Raw genomic sequence first — 18,773 nt, 5'->3', positions numbered from 1 at the left:
ATGACAATTCCTCTCAGATCCTCCAGTTCCTGAGATGCTGTCATTTATGCCACGGCTTCTTCAGAAAAATATTACTGGAATGGCAGTCAAGCAAGAGAAGGAAAGAATTTGACGCTTGCTCTGAAATAGTTACTGAACACAACAAAATCTCATGTCACATTCCATATTTCGTTCTTTTCTATATTGCAGATTTCTCAAAGTCTGGGGAAGATGTACAGCGAAATGATCTTTGTAAATGGCTTTGTGCATTGTGACCCACATCCTGGCAATGTGTTGGTCAGAAAGTCCACTCAAACCAACAAAACTGAAATTGTTCTGCTGGATCATGGATTGTATCAGGTAAGCTTCGAATCTGTTGGGTGTTTTTCTGTGTTGCCAGGCGAGATATGGCTGATGTTAGAAGGCTGTGGGCTCAAGTCCTACATGAAAATCTGAATGCATCATTCAGGAGGTTTTCGTTCGACCATCATTGGTAACCATGCCTCTGCTTGCTTGGATCCTAACTTCTTGAGTTTGCTCCCTAAAATCTCTGCTCCCCTTTATTTCATTTTACTCTTTTAAGGCACTCCTTAACAAAAACAGAAATTGCTAGAAAAAGCCTACCTGATCTGGCAGCATCTGTGGAGAGAAAGCAGAGGTGGCATTTCAGGTTCAGTGACCCAGCTTCAGATCTCCAGAATACATCTCTCTTTTATAAAGTTTTTTCTCCTTATGTAGCTCAGTGTGCAGAACAATATAGATATGAGCAACCATCATGCTCCTTGTGAAGACAATGTGTCATCTTCACACTGGACGTACCCTATCACATTTGTGTTGCACCATACCTCTGTGCTGAATGGAACTAGGGTGTCCTTGAGGTTCACGTGGGCCAACAATAGTTTCAGAATTGTACTCAACCACAAGCTGTAATCTCTGGCTTAGCATAGACCCCATTATGCCATTTACCATCAAGCTAAGGGATGAACCATGGTTCCGTAGAGTGCAGAAAGGCATGCCTAGAGCAGCACCAGGTTTAGATAAAGGTGGAGTGCCGATAAACCTACAACAAGGTCTACTTGGGTGCCAAACTATTTAAAACAGCATGCAATAAGCAGGGTTAAGCGATCTCATTTGTAGCCATATTTAACTAGAAGTACCAAATGGATGACCTACCTCGGCCTCCTTTTGAGGCTCCCAGCATCACTAATGCCAGACTTTAGCCAGTTTGATTCACATCCTTGCAATCTCAAGGGTATCCAGATCCAGCAGTCACAGTCTAAATGTAAGAGCTAGGCCATTTAGGACTGAGATGAAGAGGAATTTCTTCACCCCAAAACTGTAGAATTCTCTAACACTGAAAGTGGTTGAGGCCAAAGCATTGAATGTTTTCTAGAAAGAATGTGAAATATTTATCAGGACTAAAGGGATTGAAAGGTATGAGGAACAGGGGACTGAGCTGGATGCTTAAGCATTACCATATTGAATGGCAGAGCAGGTTGTAAGGGCTGAATGGTCTACTCCTGCTGCTGTTTTCTATGTTTCTGAAGGCACTAAACACTAAAAAGGCTACAGACTCTGATAACATTCCCGCAATAGCACTGAAGATCTGTGCTCCAGAACTTACTGCTTCCCGCGCCAAGCTCTTCCAGTACTGTTACAACACTCACATCTATCCAACAATGTGGAACATTGCCCAGTATGCCTGCTTGAAAGAAAGCGGGACAAATCCAACCTGGCCAATTACTGCCACATTAGTTTCCTCTCAATCATCAGCAAAGCGATGGAAAAGCTGACTTACAGTAACCTGCTCACTGATACTCAGTTTGGGTTCCACCATGCCATCATGGCTCCTAATTTCATAACTGCCTTGGTTCAAAAATGGACAAAGGAACTGACCTCCAGAGGTCACGTGAGAGTGGCTGCCTTTAATGTTATGGCAGCATTTGGCTGAGTGTGGCGCCGGGGAGCTCAAGCAAAACTGTAATCAATGGGAATTGGTCGGGAGAAGGTCTCTGCTGAAAACTCTGGGAAAACTTGGCACAAAGGTAAATGGTTGTAGTTGTGGTAGGCCAATCATCTTACTCCCAGGTCATCACAGTAACAGTTTCTCAGGATAGTGTCCTGAGCACCTGCACCAAACAACCCCACCACTCTGTGGTCAACCACTTCAACTCCCCCTCCCACTCATAGAGTCATAGAGAGCACAGAAACAGACCCTTCAGTCCAACTCGTCCATGCTAACCAGATATCCCCAAGGATATGCACGTCCCGGGCCGCCTTCACCACCAGATACAAGCCACCTGCCAACTGGAGGAAGAATGCCTCATCTTCCACCATGGAACCCTTCAACCACATGGCATCAACATCGACTTCATTAGTTTCCAAATCATTCCCCCTCACACCCCCACCCACCTCATCCCAGTTACACACCCTTTCAGCTCGACACCACCTTGTTGAACTGTCCTACCTGTACATCCTCCTTACCAGCTATCCGGTCCATCCTCCCTACTGACCTATCACAATCCCACCTATCCACATAGCACCTTCCGGCCTACTCCCGCCCCCTACCCCCTCCCAATTTATCTCTTATTTCCCCTCCACCTCCACATTCCCGATGAAGTCCTGATGTCCAAAACATTGACTCTCCTGCTCTTTCAATGCTGCCTGACCTGGCATGCTTTTCCAGCGCCACCCTTTTCAACTCCAGTGTCCTGAATTCAACCATCTTCATCTCCTTCATCAATGATCTTCTCTCCATCATAAGGTCAGAAGTGATGATATTTGCTGATGATACTACCCTGGTTAGTTTCATTCACAACTCCTCTAATACTGAAGCAGGCCATGTTCAAATTCCAGTAAGACCTGGACAATATCCAGGCCTGGGCTAATAAGTAGTAAGTAACATTTGCACCACACAAGCACCAGGCAATGACTATCTCCAACAAGCCTGGATATAATCAGTATCCTTTGATATTCAATCGCAGTTCACTTGATCAGTATGCCAAACACAGACTTAAATATTTGCTGTCTGCACTACCTGTGCACAGTTTGAACAGTGTGTTTTATCAAGAGGGGCACTGTTGCACTGGAGCCAAACCCATGAGCTCTACCGCTCAATAGCACAAGGGCAGCAGACACATAGAAATGCCTCAACCTGTAGGCTCCCCTTTAAGACTTGTACCGTCTTTACTTAGAAGTATATTGTTTCTTCAGCATAACACTGCATCAGAATTCTGAAACTTGCTCCCTAACAGCACTATGTGTGGAGCCTGTACCATCTGAACAGCAGTAAATAAGAAGGTGGCTCATTACCACCTTGCCAAGCGCAATTAGGAATATTGGCCGAGTAAGTGATGCCCGTATCCCATGAAAGAATAAAAAAAACTGATATAAGCATTAAGCGAGAAAGAAAGAAAACTTTGCATTTTGTTATAACCCCAGCTGATGTTGTTACTGGCTAATCATAGAATCCCACAGTGCAGAATCAGGCCATTCGGCCAACAATTTTATAAATACATTAAGGACAAAAGGGTAACTAGGGAGAGAATAGGGTCCTCAAAAATCAGCAAGGCGTCCTTTGTGTGGAGCCGCAGAAAATGGGAGAGATACTAAAAGGGTATTTTACATCAGTATTTACTGTGGAAAAAGACATGGGAGATATAGACTGTAGGGAAATAGATGATGACATCTTGCAAAAGGTCCAGATTACAGAGAAGGAAGTGCTGGATGTCTTGAAACGCATAAAGGTGGATAAATCGCCAGGACCTGATCTGGTGTACCCTAGAACTCTGTGGGAAGCTAGCGAAGTGATTGCTGGGCCTCTTGCTGAGATTTTGTATCATAGATAGTCACAGATGAGGTGCCGGAAGACTGGAGATTGACTAATGTGGCGCCACTGTTTAAGAAGGGTGGTAAGAAAAAGCCAGGGAACTATTGACCAGTGAGCCTGATATCGGTGGTGGCATGTTGTTGGATGGAATCCTGAGGGATAGGATTTGCATGTATTTGGGAAGTCAAGGACTGATTAGGGATAGTCAACATGGCTTTGTGCGTGGGAAATCATGTCTCACATACTTGATTGAGTTTTTTGAGGATTGATGAGGACAGAGTGGTAGACATGAACTATATGGACTTCAGTAAGGTGTTTGACAAGGTATGCTTTCCTTTATTGGTCAAAGCATTGAGTATCAGAGTTGAGAGGTCATGTTGCAGCTGTACAGGACATTGGTTAGGCCACTTTTGAAATACTGCATGCAATTCTGGTCTCCTTCCTATCAGAAGGATGTTGTGAAACTTGAAAGGGTTCAGAAAAGATTTACAAGGATATTGCCAGGGTCGGAGGATTTGAGCTATAAGGAGAGGCTGAATAGGTGGGGCTGTTTTCACGGGAGCATTGGTGGCTGAGAGATGACCTTGTTAAAGGTTTATAAAATCATGAGGGGCAGGCAAGGTCTTTTCCCTGGGGTGGGGATGTCTAGAACTGGTGCACATAGGTTTAGGGTGAGAGAGGAAAGACATAAAAGAGACCTCAGGGGCAATTTTTTCATGCAGAGGGTGGTGTATGTATGAAATGAGCTGCCTGAGGAAGTGGTGGAGCCTGGTACAATTGCAACATTTAAAAGGCATCTGCATGGGTATATGAATAGGAAGGGTTTTGAGGGATATGGACCATGTGCTGGCAAAAGGGATTGGGTTGGGATATCTGGTTGGCATGGACGAGTTGGACCTAAGGGTCCATTTCCGTGCTGTACATCTCTATGACTCTATGTCTACACTGACCCTCCAAAGAACATCCAACCCAGACCCATTCTCCCATTCCAGTAACCCTGCATTTCCCGGAGATAATGCACCCAATCTACACATCCTTGAACACTATGGACAATCCACCTATTTTAGACTGTGAGAGGAAGTTGAAGCACCTGGTAGAAACCCACACAGATACAGGGAGAATGTGTAAGTTTCACACAGACAGTTGCCTGAGATTGGAATTGAACCCAGATCCCTGGCGCTTTAAGGCAGCTGAGCTAACCACAGAGCCACTGTGCTGTCAAATTAGATCCCAAACTGAAACCTGGCTTGACAGATCATATTCGGTTTTGTTTTGGTTTTAATGAGATAACTTTTGAATGAATCACAAATACGCAAAATTTTCATTTTAACAATAAGTCAGAGGTTTATTACAAGAAGAAATAAAGAAAAATAGAATAATGTAGACTATTTACACATAACTCAAGTTTAAAGATTTAGAAACAGTAAAAATGCAATTTCAATAACCTCAATGGTATTCCTTTATGACATTCAGAGAGATTTCCCTTCTCTAACACATTTATAGGCATGACCTAACTCTGGCTTTAGTTCCTGGTCTTGAGAGTCTCAAAGCCTTTTGCTCAGAGACTTTATACTTGAGCTTAGACTTTCTCAGCTTCAAATAACTCTTCAGAATATAAACCAAACATTTATTTTGAATGTGTTTTGGGGATGTGGACGTCACTGGGCTGGCCAGCTGCCAGCCCTATTTGCCCCTTGAGAAGGTGGTGCTGAACTGCCTTCTTGGAACTGCTGCAGTTCATGTGCTGCAAGTTGACCCACAATGCCTTTAGGAAGGGAATTCTAGGATTTTGACCCCAATAACAGTAAAAGAACGGCGATATGTTTCCAAATCAGGATGGTGAATGGTTTGGAGGGGAACTTGCAGGAGGTGGTCATGTTCCCGTGTATCTGCTGCTCTTGTTCTTCGAGATGGAAGTGGTCATGGCTTTGGAAGATACTGTCTAAGGATCTCTGGTGAATTTCTGCAGTGCATCTTTGAGATAGTACACACTGCTGCTAATAAGTATTGGTGATGGAGGGAATGTGGTGTGGTGGTAATCAAGGGGGCTGCTTTATCCTGGATGGTGTCAAACTTTTTGAGTGTTGTTGGAGCTGCACTCATCCAGGCAAATGGGGAGTATTCCATCCCTCTCCTGTCTTGTGCCTAGTAGATGGTGGACAGATTTGGGGAGTCAGGAGGTGAGTTCCTCACTGGAGTATTCCTAGCCTCTGACCTGCTCTTGTACATACTGTGTTTATTTAGCGAGTCCAGTTGGTGGTTAGATTGTCTCTTATTGGAGATGGTTATTGTCTGGCATTTGTGTGGAATGAATGTTATTTGCCACTTGTCAATGCAGCTTGGATATTGTTCAGATCTTTTGCATTTCAACATGGACTGCTTCAGTATCTGAGTGGCGAATGGTTCTGAACATTGTGCATCATCGGTGAACATCCCCACTTTTGACTTTATGATGGAGGGAAGGTCATTAATGAAGCAGCTGGCCTTTGGGCACTATCCTGAGGAATATCCTGCAGGGATATTCTGGAGCTGAGATGACTGACCTCCAACAACTAAACCATCTTCCTATGTTCCAGGTGTGACTCCAACCAGTGGAGAGTTTGCCCCAATACCCAATGATTCCAGTTTTGCTAGGGTTCCTTAATGCCACTTGGTCAAATACAGCCTTGATGTCAAGGGCTGTCTCACTTCACCTCTGGAATTCAGCTCTTTTGTCCATGTTTGAACCAAGGCTGTAATGAATTCAGGAGCTGAGTGGCCCTGGTGGAACCCAAACTGAGCATCACTGAGCAGGATATTGCTGAGCAGGTGCTGCTGGATAGCACTGTTGATGACCCCTTCCATCACTTTACTGATGATCTGGAGTAGACTGATGGGGTGGTAATTGGTTAGGTTGCATTTGTTCTGCTTTTTGTGTGCAGAACATACTTGAGCAATTTTGCACATTGTCAACTAGATGCCAGTGTTGTAACTGTACTGGAAGAGCTGCGCAAGGGGAGCAGTAAGTTCTGGAGCACAGGTCTTTAGAACTATTACTGGAATGTTGTGAAAGCCCATAACCTTTACAATATCTGGTGTCTCCAAACATTTCTTGATATTACATGGAGTGATTCAAATTGGCTGAAGGTTGGTATTTGTGATGTTGGGGACCATGGGAGGAGGCTGAAATGAATCATCCACTTGGCACTTCTGGCTGAAGATTGCAGTAAATACTTCAGCCTTATCTTACTGATGTTATGGGCTTTTCCGCTATTGAGGAGGGATATTTTTGGAGCTTTCTTCTCTAGTCAGTTGTTTAATTCATGATGGATGTGGCAGGACTGCAGAGCTTAGCTCTGATTCGTTGGTTGTGCGCTCTCTTAGCTCTGCTTATCACAGGCTGCTTATGCTTCACCAGGTTGACGCCTCACTTGTAGGTATTCCTGGTGCTGCTCCTGGCATGCTCTCCTATACCCTCCATTGAACCAGGATTTGTTCCCTGGTTTTATGGTAGTGGTTGAGTAGGGGATATGTTATGAGTTTGCATTTGTGTTGGAGTACAATTCTGTTGTTATTGATAACCCACTGTTCCTCGCGGATGCACAATCTGGAGTTGCTAGATCTGTTCAAAGTCTGTCTCATTTAGCACGGCGATAGTGCCATGTAACACGACCAAGGCTACTCTCGCTGTGAAGATGAGAATTTGTCTCCACAAGAACTGTGTGGTGGTTCTTCTTACCGATACTATCACGGACAGATTATGGACAGATGCATCTGCAGCCAGCAAATTGGTAAGGATGAGGTCAAATATGTTTTTCTGTCTTCTGGTCTGGAACGTTCATCTGACTCCTTACATTAACATAACATATTCCTCACCAGTTCTAAACCATCTCTGTTCTTGAGGAGAAACCATCTTTTGCAGCTTCAGCCAAGACCGCTGCAAACTGAATCCAAAATGGCTCTCTTGAACCTATGGCTTTTTTTCCCTATAAAAAAAATCCTTTCTGGATCCTTCTATTTTAAACTTGATGCTTAACTTTTTAACCCTGCTCAGGAAATTCACCTAATGGGAACTAAAGTTCAGCATGGTGGCTCAGTGGTTAGCACTGCTGCCTCACAGTGCCAGGGACCCAGGTTCGATTCCAGCCTTGGTCGACTTTCTGTGTGGATTTCCTCCGGGTGCTCTGGTTTCTTCCCACAATCCAAAGATGTGTTGATTAGGTGAATTGGCCATACTAAATTGCCCATAGTGCTCAGGGGTATGTAGGTTAGGTGCATTAGTCAGCAATAAATGTAGAGGAATGGGTTTGGGTGGGAGGGTCTTCAGAGGGTTGGTGTGGACGTATTGGGCCAAAGGGCCTATTTCCACACTGATTCTATGAAATCCTCCATAAAGTCCATTACTCTCCAGCAAGTTTTTATCCCTGACAGAAGTTCAAAAGAAATCATAGTGTCTAGAGAAATATTTACAGTTAATCATTAAACCTCTTCACAAACACAGAACACTTACATGCCACCAGTTGAAATTCCAAAATCTAACGTAAAGGATATTTATGTATCCTATATATATACATACACACTGCACTTGCAACACAGTTCATAAAGCACCATTTCACGAGTACTGGATATCCCAAAGCATTTTATATCCAATGAAATGTTTTTGAATTGTACTGCTGTTGGAAATGTAACATGCAGATTGCGTTTGACAAGTTCTACAAACAGCAATGCTGCAATGATCAGATAATTTGTATTTCTGATGTTGAATGAGGGATAAATATTGACTGGGCCACTAGGAATAACTCACTTGCTCTTTTTACAAATATCGCAGTGGGGAATCTTTCACTTGTGGTGGCGGGTAGGCCTTTTGTAATGTTGCTTTGCAAAGACATTCAGTGGCATGAACCTGAAATTCTGTAGCTTGTTTAACATTGTTAAATGCTTCACAGGAGTGTTATCAAAGACTATTTGACAACTCATCACATAGAGAGAAATTAGAGAAAGGAACCAACATTTTGACCCCAGAGACACAAGTCAAGTGGAGTGCCACTTCAGGAATATCTGAAAAATGAAGAGGATTATGGAGTGAATTTCAGAATTTAGATTTAGTCAGCTGAAATAAAGGTCTGTAATAGCGCTTGACAAATAAGTAGCCAGCATTGAAGGAGTCTCGGGCTAAACAGCTGGGAATTGTAAGATTATGGGTATATCAAGGGATGAGGATGAGGCCATGCAAGGATCTGAAAACAATGACGAAATTACATAAACTATAGACTATATGTGCACTGTGCACAAGGTGCAAAGGCAGAGAGAGGAATAGAGTGGGAACATGAAAGGCAACAGCTAGGAATATAGGAATGGAAAAGACAAGCATAAAACTGGAAGATGAGTGCCTCAAGGAGTACTCACTGTTTAGAAAATTGCCAATATCTATTTGACTAGAGTGAGGCGCAAAGTACAGATTGGATTCTGAAGTGAGTTTACAGATACTGCATGGTCCTGTAGCATCCAATGCCTTTTAAAATAGCTTCAACAGCAAAATCAATGTGTTGAGTCTGCCTGACCATTCTGTTGCAATCGTGTCTACTTTTGCCAGTTGACTGGCCAGGACAGATACAGCATTACCAAGCAGTTATTGTGTCTGCTGTTGTGAATTTAGTTTACATGGGTCTCCCCTTCCGCTGCACTTCTGCACTGACTGATTGTCCACAGTTTGGGGCTGTGCCTAATCTCCAGACAAGTGGAAAAAAACAATCTCACTAATTCTGGGACAGTTATAGATACTGAAAGTACGCAGTAAATCTGTCAATGTATTGGTTGTGGAGGTTTCACCTACCTTTCAGATTCTGACAGACCTGCTGTGACAAGAGCTATTTATGGCAGTACAATAGACATTGAATGCAACAGATTTGGTGGATTTCAGTTCTTTGAACTTTCCTTTGAATTGCTTTGTAGTTTTCCCTCCCTCAGTACTATCCAAATTGCACAAGGGCAGTTATCTCCTCGCCAGCTATTGTTGGTAAATGCTTATTAAATGTCTTTGTCGTCTCATCCAGACTCATTCTAATTCAGTACTTTCCCGGTCTCCCTCCCTCCCATCTTTATCTTTAGCTTATACAAAACACTGCTTCTTCTTGTTCTGGATAGGGATCCATGATCCAAAAGAATCAAATTTACCAAACACCCCCAAATGAAGAAATGACCAAACAAGATGGGCAGCACGGTGGCTCAGTGGTTAGCACTGCTGTCTCACAGCATCAGGGACCTGGGTTTGATTCCAGCCTCGGGTGACAGTCTGTGTGGAGTTTGCACATTCTCCCCGTGTCTGTGTGGGTTTCCTCCAGGTGCTCCGATTTCCTCCCACAGTCCAAAGATGTGCAGGTCAGGTGGATTCGCCATGGGAAATGCAGGGTTACAAGGATAGAGTGGTATCCTTTTCGGAGGGTCAGTGTGGACTTGTTTGGCCGAATGGCTGGCTTCTACACGATGGGGATTCTTTGGAATTTTGCTTAAGTTAATTTGTACTTTCAGCTTAATCAGAATCAATGTAAATGAAGTATAAGTAAACAGGCAAATTGTAGTTGGCATAACTTCAAATTGCATGGAACAACTAATGGATCTTGCAGATCTTCTCAGAAGCCCACTCCACGATACAGCATTAATTTCAGTCACACTGTCCTTCCAAGCTTGGATCACCCACAAACAGAATTCCTGCCCGACTCCTTCAAGGATGTTGCCAATTCTCCGCAGGCTGTAGTGTCTATGGGAACAGATTATATCTTTGCAGTCTTCCACACTTATTTCTGATCCTCTCAACCCTTAGCTCCCTTTGGTCACAGTGGCCAGTATCTAGCAAAACTACGAGGAGAAAGTGAGGTCTGCAGATGCTGGAGATCAGAGCTGGAAATATGTTGCTGGAAAAGCGCAGCAGGTCAGGCAGCATCCAGGGAACAGGAGAATCGACGTTTCGGGCATAAGCCCTTATTCCTGGATGCTGCCTGACCTGCTGCGCTTTTCCAGCAACACATTTCCAGCTCTAGCAAAACTACCTTAACCTTAACATGGTATTGCTAATTCTGAAGCTTCAACCTCTCAAAAGTAAACCAAACAGTAGCAGCAGTCTGACACAGGCTTTATAACCCTTTAGACTCCAGCTCTCTAACTGGACTTGCTGACCAGCTCCTCCCTTTTTGTCTTTCTGCCACACAACCTCCTTATTTTAACTTCCTGTTGGTACTGCTTCCAGGTTAAGGTTTGCCAGATCACATGGATTAGTGTTTCTTGTTTCTCGAAAAAAATGTAATTGCTCCCTTTGTGAGTGATACAATATTGGTTTTCTAAACAAACTTTGAAAAAGAAATTAGTTCACCAAAGCTTTTGCACTAATTGAAAATTATTCTTACTGGTATTGCATCTGAGTCAAAGGCCATTACACCACAAGTTAACTTATCCTCCCACTATTCTCACAGACTATATTTGGCCCTGGTATAACAGCACCTCAACTTTTAAAATTCTCATCCATGTTCTTAAACCATTCAGTGGCCGAACCCATGATGATCTCGACACCCGATACTGCCCCACCGCCGTCTAGCATCTCTGCACTCTTCCATTTCAGCCTGGTGCATCACCAATTTCCATGAGCTGCCCAGTCCCTAAGATTTGTCTTCTTTATATTGCTGATTTAAATCTAAATCTTTGATCACTTATCCCAGCACCCCATTTCATGGCTCAGTGTGTTTAGTAACACACTGGTTTAGTGCGTCTCAAAACATTCCCTGTTGTCTCCATTCTAATGCCTTGGAAACAGGGAGAGCTAAGTTCAGGTGAGGGTGTGGGGAATGGAAGAAGCTCACCATTTTGGGAATTTGAAACAAAATGCATACCTATCTTCTCACTCATAGATTCATTGGTGTTTGCAGCATAGAATGAGGCCATTTGACCCATCATTTTCACTGTAGTCAACAAAGATCTAACAACACAAATCCCATTGCCCTAGAGACTATGGAGACACAAGTCTATATCTAAATATGGCTTGAATGTTTTGAGAGTGTTGCTTCAAACACACTTTCAAGCAGTGGGTTCTGGACACCCACCACCTTCTGGGTGAAAACATTTCTTCTGACTGTCCTTGTTAGTCATCTACCACTGACCTTAAATCTTTGCCCCAGGTTATTGACCACTCTGCTGGTTGAAAACGTACTTTCCTACCCACCCTGTCCAAGCCCCTCAGAATCTGCTACACCTCTACCAGATCCTTTCTCAACCAACAATACAACTCCTGGCTCTCCAATCTTACTTCAGGGCTCGGACCCTCCAGGCAGTGCCCTTCAGTGCAGGCAGCATCCTGGTGAATCTCCTCTGCACCCGCGCTTGTGTAATCACATCCTTCCTATAACGTGACCAAAACTGTGGCCTAGCCAGCATTTTATACAGTTCCCTGGTTTTGTATTCTGTACGTCGGATAATGAGGGAAGTTTTTAACCACCTTTCCTACCTGCCCTACTTATTTCGGGGTCTGTGGACACTTTTTGCAACAGTAATCAGGTCACAAAGCTCTGACCATTATAGAATAAAAGAATCCCTACAGTGTCGAAGTAGGCCATTCAGCCCATCGAGTCCACACTGACCCTCTGAAGCGCATCCCATCCAGAACTATGCCCACACTTATCCCTGTAACTCTGCATTTCCCATGACTAATCCACCTAACCTGCACATCTTTGGACTATGGGAGGAAACTGGAGCAGCCAAAGAAACCCAAGTAGACACAGGGAGAATATGCAAACTCCACACAGTCACCCAAGGGTGGAATTGAACCCAGGTCTCTGGTGCTGTGCGGCAGGTGTGCTAACCACTGAGCCACCAGGCCACTCCAAGAAAAAAACATTTGGATTTAAAGGGACCTTGCAGCTGTTAATGTTCAGTCTGAGGTATCAAGACAGTCATTGTTAGCTTGGAGCTCGTAACTTCACTGGGGTCACAGCCCAAGGTTTGGGAATCCCAACTCTTGTTCGGCACCTTGGACTGAGAAGTTATAGAACAGGAAGTCTGAGGGGGGGCTACATGGGGATGATGGTAACAGGTTTTGAAATGCTGGGACTGGAACTCTGGTGATGATGGGCTTTTGGTACAGGTGATGACATATTCAGTGCTACAAGAAGCTGGGAAAGTGTACGTGTGTGATGTATTAGAGAAAGCTGAATAGTATAGGAGAGAACTGGAGCCAATGTCTACATATTTTCATGACCATTTATTCACAGAGATGCACATTACAAACATGTACATCTTCACTCAATCAGAAATAAAATAACAGAAATTGCTGGGGAAACTTAGCAGGTCTGGCAGCATCTGGGAGATAAACTGAGTTAAAACTGTATCTCTGATATGTTAACTCTGGTTTTCTGTTCACAAATGCTGCCAATCCTGCTAAGTTTCTCCAGCTTTTCCTGTTTTCATTTCAGGTTTCTAGCATCTGCGGTATTTTGCTTTTAATTGACAGTTTCAATCTGTTCCTTCCAAAGAGGCACAAGTGAATGTGCAGTTGATGTGCTTTAGAAGAGACAGCGGTGTAACACCACTGGCTATTCACCCAGAACCCTAGGCTAATGTTCTAGGAGCATGAGTTCAAATTGAGCTGGGGCAGATGGTGAAATTTGAATTCAATAAAATTCTGGAATTTAAAAAAAAATTAGTCTAATGGCAGCCAATGTCAATTATCAAAAAAACCCCATCTGGTTCACTTTATCTTTCAAGGCAGGCAATCTGCAATCTTTAGCTTACCTGTCCTGGCTTACATGTGACTTTAGACTCTAGCAACATGGCTGACTCTTAACCTCCTTCTGGGCAATTAGGGATAGGCAATAAGTACTGATCTGGCCAACAATGCTGATATCCCATGAGTGAATTTACCAAACCTACATGCAATTAAATGCATTTATAATTCATATACTCTTAATTTCGTAAGCTATTTGATGAAGACTGTTCTTTTCATTTTGTGTGGGATGTGGGTATTGCTGGCTTTAATTGGCCATTCAAACTGATGCAGGAAGCCTAGTGATGGGAGATAAGGAAATAGCAGGAGAACTTAACAAGTACTTTGCGTCAGTATTCACAGTGGAAGACATGAGTAATATCCCAAAAATTAAAGGGTGTCACGGGGCTGAGTTGAGTATGGTTGCCATTATGAAAGAGATAGTGCTAGAAAAGTTAAAAAGTCTTAAAATTGATAAATCTCCTGGCCCCGATGGGATACACCCTAGAGTTCTGAGAGAGGTGGCTGAGGAAATAGCAGAGGCATTAGTTGAGATCTTTCAAGAGTCACTGGAGTCAGGAAAGGTCCCAGATGATTGGAAGATGGCTGTTGTAACCCCCTTGTTCAAGAAAGGTACAAGGAACAAGGAAGCTATTTCTCAGAAAACAGGCTGCAGATTTACAATATCTTAGATGAAAGAATTTAAAGGATCATTAATAATGTGTCACACCACAAACTTGAGGAATTCAACTCCAGGGTTCCTCAGGAGCAGAGCTTTGGAGAATGAAGTTGCAGAAGGGTTGAAGCCTGAACACACCCAGAGACAGACACTATTTGTTGGAATCGTAGCTAAATTCCATCATTAATCAGGTAATAGCCAAGCTGAGTTGTGAGGCTTGACTTGCTTACTTGAGGAGTCTTATTTTGCTTGTTACATTCTATAAAGGTTAAATAATTGTTTCAATATGTGATTGTGTGATTTCTTAATAAGTAGCCAAATTAAAGGTAGCTTGTAGCAATTTACATACAACAAAAAAAGCATTTTTCATGATCAGGCCCTTTTCTGGTTAAATGTGAAATTGAAGTTATTTTGTAGTATAACTGGGCTATTGTGCAGATGACTCTGCAGCAACGGTCAGTTTAATAACTTCAGTAAATCCACTTAAAGTTCATACCACTGGATGTGTTTCATACATTACATTATATAACAATGTTAAAAATAGATCTGCAAAGAACAACAAAAGCAGAACATGGATTCAATCGCATTCTATTTCAGGTCTAACATATGAGGAACGGCTGAGGGTACTGGGATTGTATTCGTTGGAGTTTAGAAGATTTAGGGGAGACTTAATAGAGACGTATAAAATAATACATGGCTTGGAAAAGGTGGATGCTAGGAAATTGTTTCAGTTCGACGAGGAGACTAGGACCCGTGGACACAGCCTTAGAATTAGAGGGGGTCATTTCAGAACAGAAATGCGGAGACATTTCTTCAGCCAGAGAGTGGTGGGCCTGTGGAATTCATTGCCACGGAGTGCAGTGGAAGCCGGGACGCTAAATGTCTTCAAGGCCGAGATTGATAGATTCTTGTTGTCTAGAGGAATTAAGGGCTACGGGGAGAACGCTGGTAAGTGGAGCTGAAATGCGCATCAGCCATGATTGAATGGCGGAGTGGACTCGATGGGCCGAATGGCCTTACTTCCACTCCTATGTCTTATGGTCTTATGGTGATGGAGGTGAGCTGCCTTCTTGAACTGCTGCAGTCCACCTGCTGTGGGTTGATCCACAATGCCCTTAGGGAGGGAATTCCAGGATGTTGACCCAGTTACAATGAAGGAAGAGTGATATATTTCCAAGTCAGAATGGTGAGTGGCTTGAAGGGAACTTGAAGGTGATGATGTTCCCATGCATCTGCTGCCCTTGTCCTTCTAGATGGAAATGATCGTGGGTTTGGAAGGTGCTGTCTGAAGATCTTTGGTGAAGTTCTGTTGGATCTGAAACCATTGGGAGGAAGATGTGGCTAACTTCCATCCAACAACAGCAACCTACATTTATGTAGCAACGTTAATATAATAAAATATTTCCAAGGATCTTTGCAGAGAGTTTTGAAGAGAAATTAGCATGCAGCACGTAAAGCGATATTAAAGCAAGTGGCTGAAATCTTTGTCAAATTTTTAAGGAGCTTCTTAAAGGGTAACAAAAATGTTGGACAATGAGTGTTTTAAGAAGCAGATTTCCAAGTTTCAAGCCTAGGAATCTGAAGGCAAGTTCAAGCATGGCGAAGCATCGCAAGTTGGAGATGGTGAAGAGGCTAGACTTAGGTGAGCACAAGTATCTTGGAGGGTTGTCGGGCTTGGGGAGAATACACTGGTAGGAAGAGTCAAGGCTATGGAGGGATTTGTAAACAAGTTTGAGAATTTTTAAAATCGAACATTGCTTGATTACTCCCTAAACTTGATGTGACAAGCTACACATCTCAGAACTCTAGCTATCGTGACAAGCTACACATCTGAGCTGGAATGTGATTCTGAAATGTTTCCCTCAATTCCCTCAGGTGGGTTAATGAGGACAGGGAGAACGGCACTTACCATGACAAAGAGCACAGGCAGTCGGATTATCTCGAGTTTAGGGAGTACAGAATATGGGGGTCTGGCCAAGAATACATTGAAAGAGTCAAATGTTGAATTAACAAAGTTGTGAATGAGGTTTCTGCAGATGAGCTGAGACATCCTGACAATGAAGGAAAAAGAAGGCAGCAACACAACCAAACCACATAAATCCTTCATCACTGGACAGTTCTTTCAAAGATTCAGCACAGATATGAATATGTTAGGTAAAGAACACCATTCAGCTTTTTTCTATTGGTAAGGTAGAGAGCTTATCCTTTAACGAACTGGGTATATATAGACAATTGTACAACAATTCTCTGCCTATTACTAGGCATGAAACAAATATGACCGTTTAAGTTGATCAGGCTCATTTTGCAAGAAGCGTGAGACATGAAATGTATTACTTTCAATATCAAACCTTGAGACCTGCTGCCCTGAAGGAAAACGCATTCCTGGAAAAGCCTATTAACTTGAGACAATTTTCATTTTAGCGGAGAAGGTTGCTGTTACTGTGACAGTTTCTCAGAACTCTAGCTATCGTGACAAGCTACCCATCTGAGCTGGAATGTGATTCTGAAATGTTTCCCTCAATTGCTTTTCTGCAGTTCAACCCATCTCCTCTGTCCTTTGGGATTGTCTACTGTTCTGCTTGTCACTGCACATTGATTCTGAGACTGAGGCACCGTATTACAGTGGGATCGACTGACAGCCAGCACGGTGTTAAATTGACATCCTGTTTTATGATCATAACCTGACCCAAGTTTCTATTTTAGTTACTTCGTGGCTGTTAGACTTTGCTGAAGAAATTCCACGATTCATTTTGAGGCATTTGATGTCTGTCTGGTGTTTGGGGTCACATCCGCAATCCCCCACTAAGACATCTAATAACCACTCGGCTTTCAGGGATCGTTGGAGATTTTGTGAAAAGTATTTGCCTTATTCCCAGCTTTAACGATGATCAGAGTCTCATAGTACGTCAGGTAAAGTTTAACTGCCTGCTGTGTGTGGCCAGAGAGCCTCTGGAAGGGAGTCCCTTGTGCATCTGTCAGTATCTGAAAAGTGAAGAAGACAAGTTAAAATTTCTGGTGGAGGCAGTGGATTTGATGGAATGATCCTCTTGAAATCGCAGAATTTTAACATTTTAAAATTATCAAGGAGACCATTCAGCCTATTGTGTCTATCCCAGCTCTTTGAAATATCCATCCAATTAGATTTGCAGCAATGATAGTTTTATTTCAAATTTGCAGTTTCCTTCATTATTCTTTATCATTCATTGGGAGTTGTTAGTCACCTGGCTTGGTTTATTGGGATTGCCCCCAAAGTGTTCAGTTTCTGCCGAAGATTATTGAACAACAGAGAGAATGTAAAAGTTCTCGACCAGTGCTGATTCATAGTTCAGTCTCCATTCCAGGAACAGGGGTATTTTAACATTTCCAGTCTCAAACCTGCACCTGTTTATAGTTCCTGTGCTGATTGACTGACTAGAGCTTTGCTTTCAGCTGCCTGGTTTATGTTTTCTCTAACAATATATAACACTGATGGAACCTTGTCAGGGTCCCCTCAAACCTGATACCCCCATTTCTCTTTGCAGAACCATCTGAAGTGTCTATCCAATGTACCGTGTAAAGTTACAGAGGAGGACGTTTACTTGTGGGTTTTGCCTATTTGTCATCTAGGCTACAATTGTTTCCCCTCTTCCAATCTGAATCTTACTGCCCAGCTTTCATTCAACATCCAAGGGTATCCTATGAGCCTCTCTCTTCATTTCTATCGCAATGATAATTTGAGATACTGTTGTCGACTCAATGTATCTGTTGAGAAATCCAGGACATAAATCAGAAAGTTGGCACCCACTTCCCCCCTCAAGGACCACTGCCTGTACAGATAAGGAGAATTTGAGCACTCTGTAAGAACCTCTGAATAACATCCAAGCATAAATGAAAGTAATACTCTTTAAAACAGACTAGTTGCCTAAAAAGGCACTACTGGTGAAGGGGAGAGAAACAAAAAGGGCCACACAGAGGATGGTGAGTGTCTAGAAAGGGCTTCCAGAGGTAGTGATGGAGGCCCGTACAGTTTCATCATTTAAGAAATATTAAGACAGGTACATGCATGGGATTAGTAAGGAAGGAAATGGAAAAAATGCAGGCAAATGGGACTAGATTAATTGTGAAAATGGAGTAGTATTATCATGTTGGGCTGAAGGGCCTGTTTCTATGCTGTAGAGCTCTATGACTGTATGAGTACAGCCTAAGATTTCCAGGACAGGGATTTGAAGGTATTACTTGCTTTGAAGTCAGGGGCCTACCTACAAGTTCTTGGTTCATGTTTCTCACCATTGTCTTTAGCTGAGGGCCTGTGTAATGTTATCGATGGCTAGGCTAGCATTTACTTCCTCCGCCTCCGCCGTATCTGCTCCCAGGAGGAGCGGTTCCACCATAGAACACACCAGATGGCCTCCTTCTTTAGAGACCGCAATTTCCCTTCCCACGTGGTTAAAGATGCCCTCCAACGCATCTCATCCACATCCCGCACCTCCGCCCTCAGACCCAACCCCTCCAACCGCAACAAGGACAGAACGCCCCTGGTGCTCACCTTCCACCCTACCAACCTTCGCATAAACCAAACCATC

The 18,773-nt window shown here is 43.2% G+C and overlaps 1 protein-coding gene across 3 annotated transcripts in view; it reads left to right on the top strand.

The window, feature by feature from the left end:
• Positions 1 to 18,773, top strand: part of adck1 (aarF domain containing kinase 1) — a 575,359-nt gene that overhangs the window by 398,975 nt on the left and 157,611 nt on the right. For all 3 annotated transcript variants that reach the window (XM_043697036.1, XM_043697034.1, XM_043697033.1), the window contains one exon: positions 190 to 339. In XM_043697036.1, coding sequence (XP_043552971.1) covers positions 190 to 339 — 150 coding nt within the window. The remainder of the gene's footprint in view (positions 1 to 189; positions 340 to 18,773) is intronic.

The sequence above is a fragment of the Chiloscyllium plagiosum genome, chromosome 10 (genome assembly GCF_004010195.1).
Source record: "Chiloscyllium plagiosum isolate BGI_BamShark_2017 chromosome 10, ASM401019v2, whole genome shotgun sequence".
NCBI classification, from domain to species: Eukaryota; Metazoa; Chordata; class Chondrichthyes; order Orectolobiformes; family Hemiscylliidae; genus Chiloscyllium; species Chiloscyllium plagiosum.
Note: the sequence above shows the minus strand (reverse complement) of the source record. Positions and strands in the feature narration are given on the sequence as shown.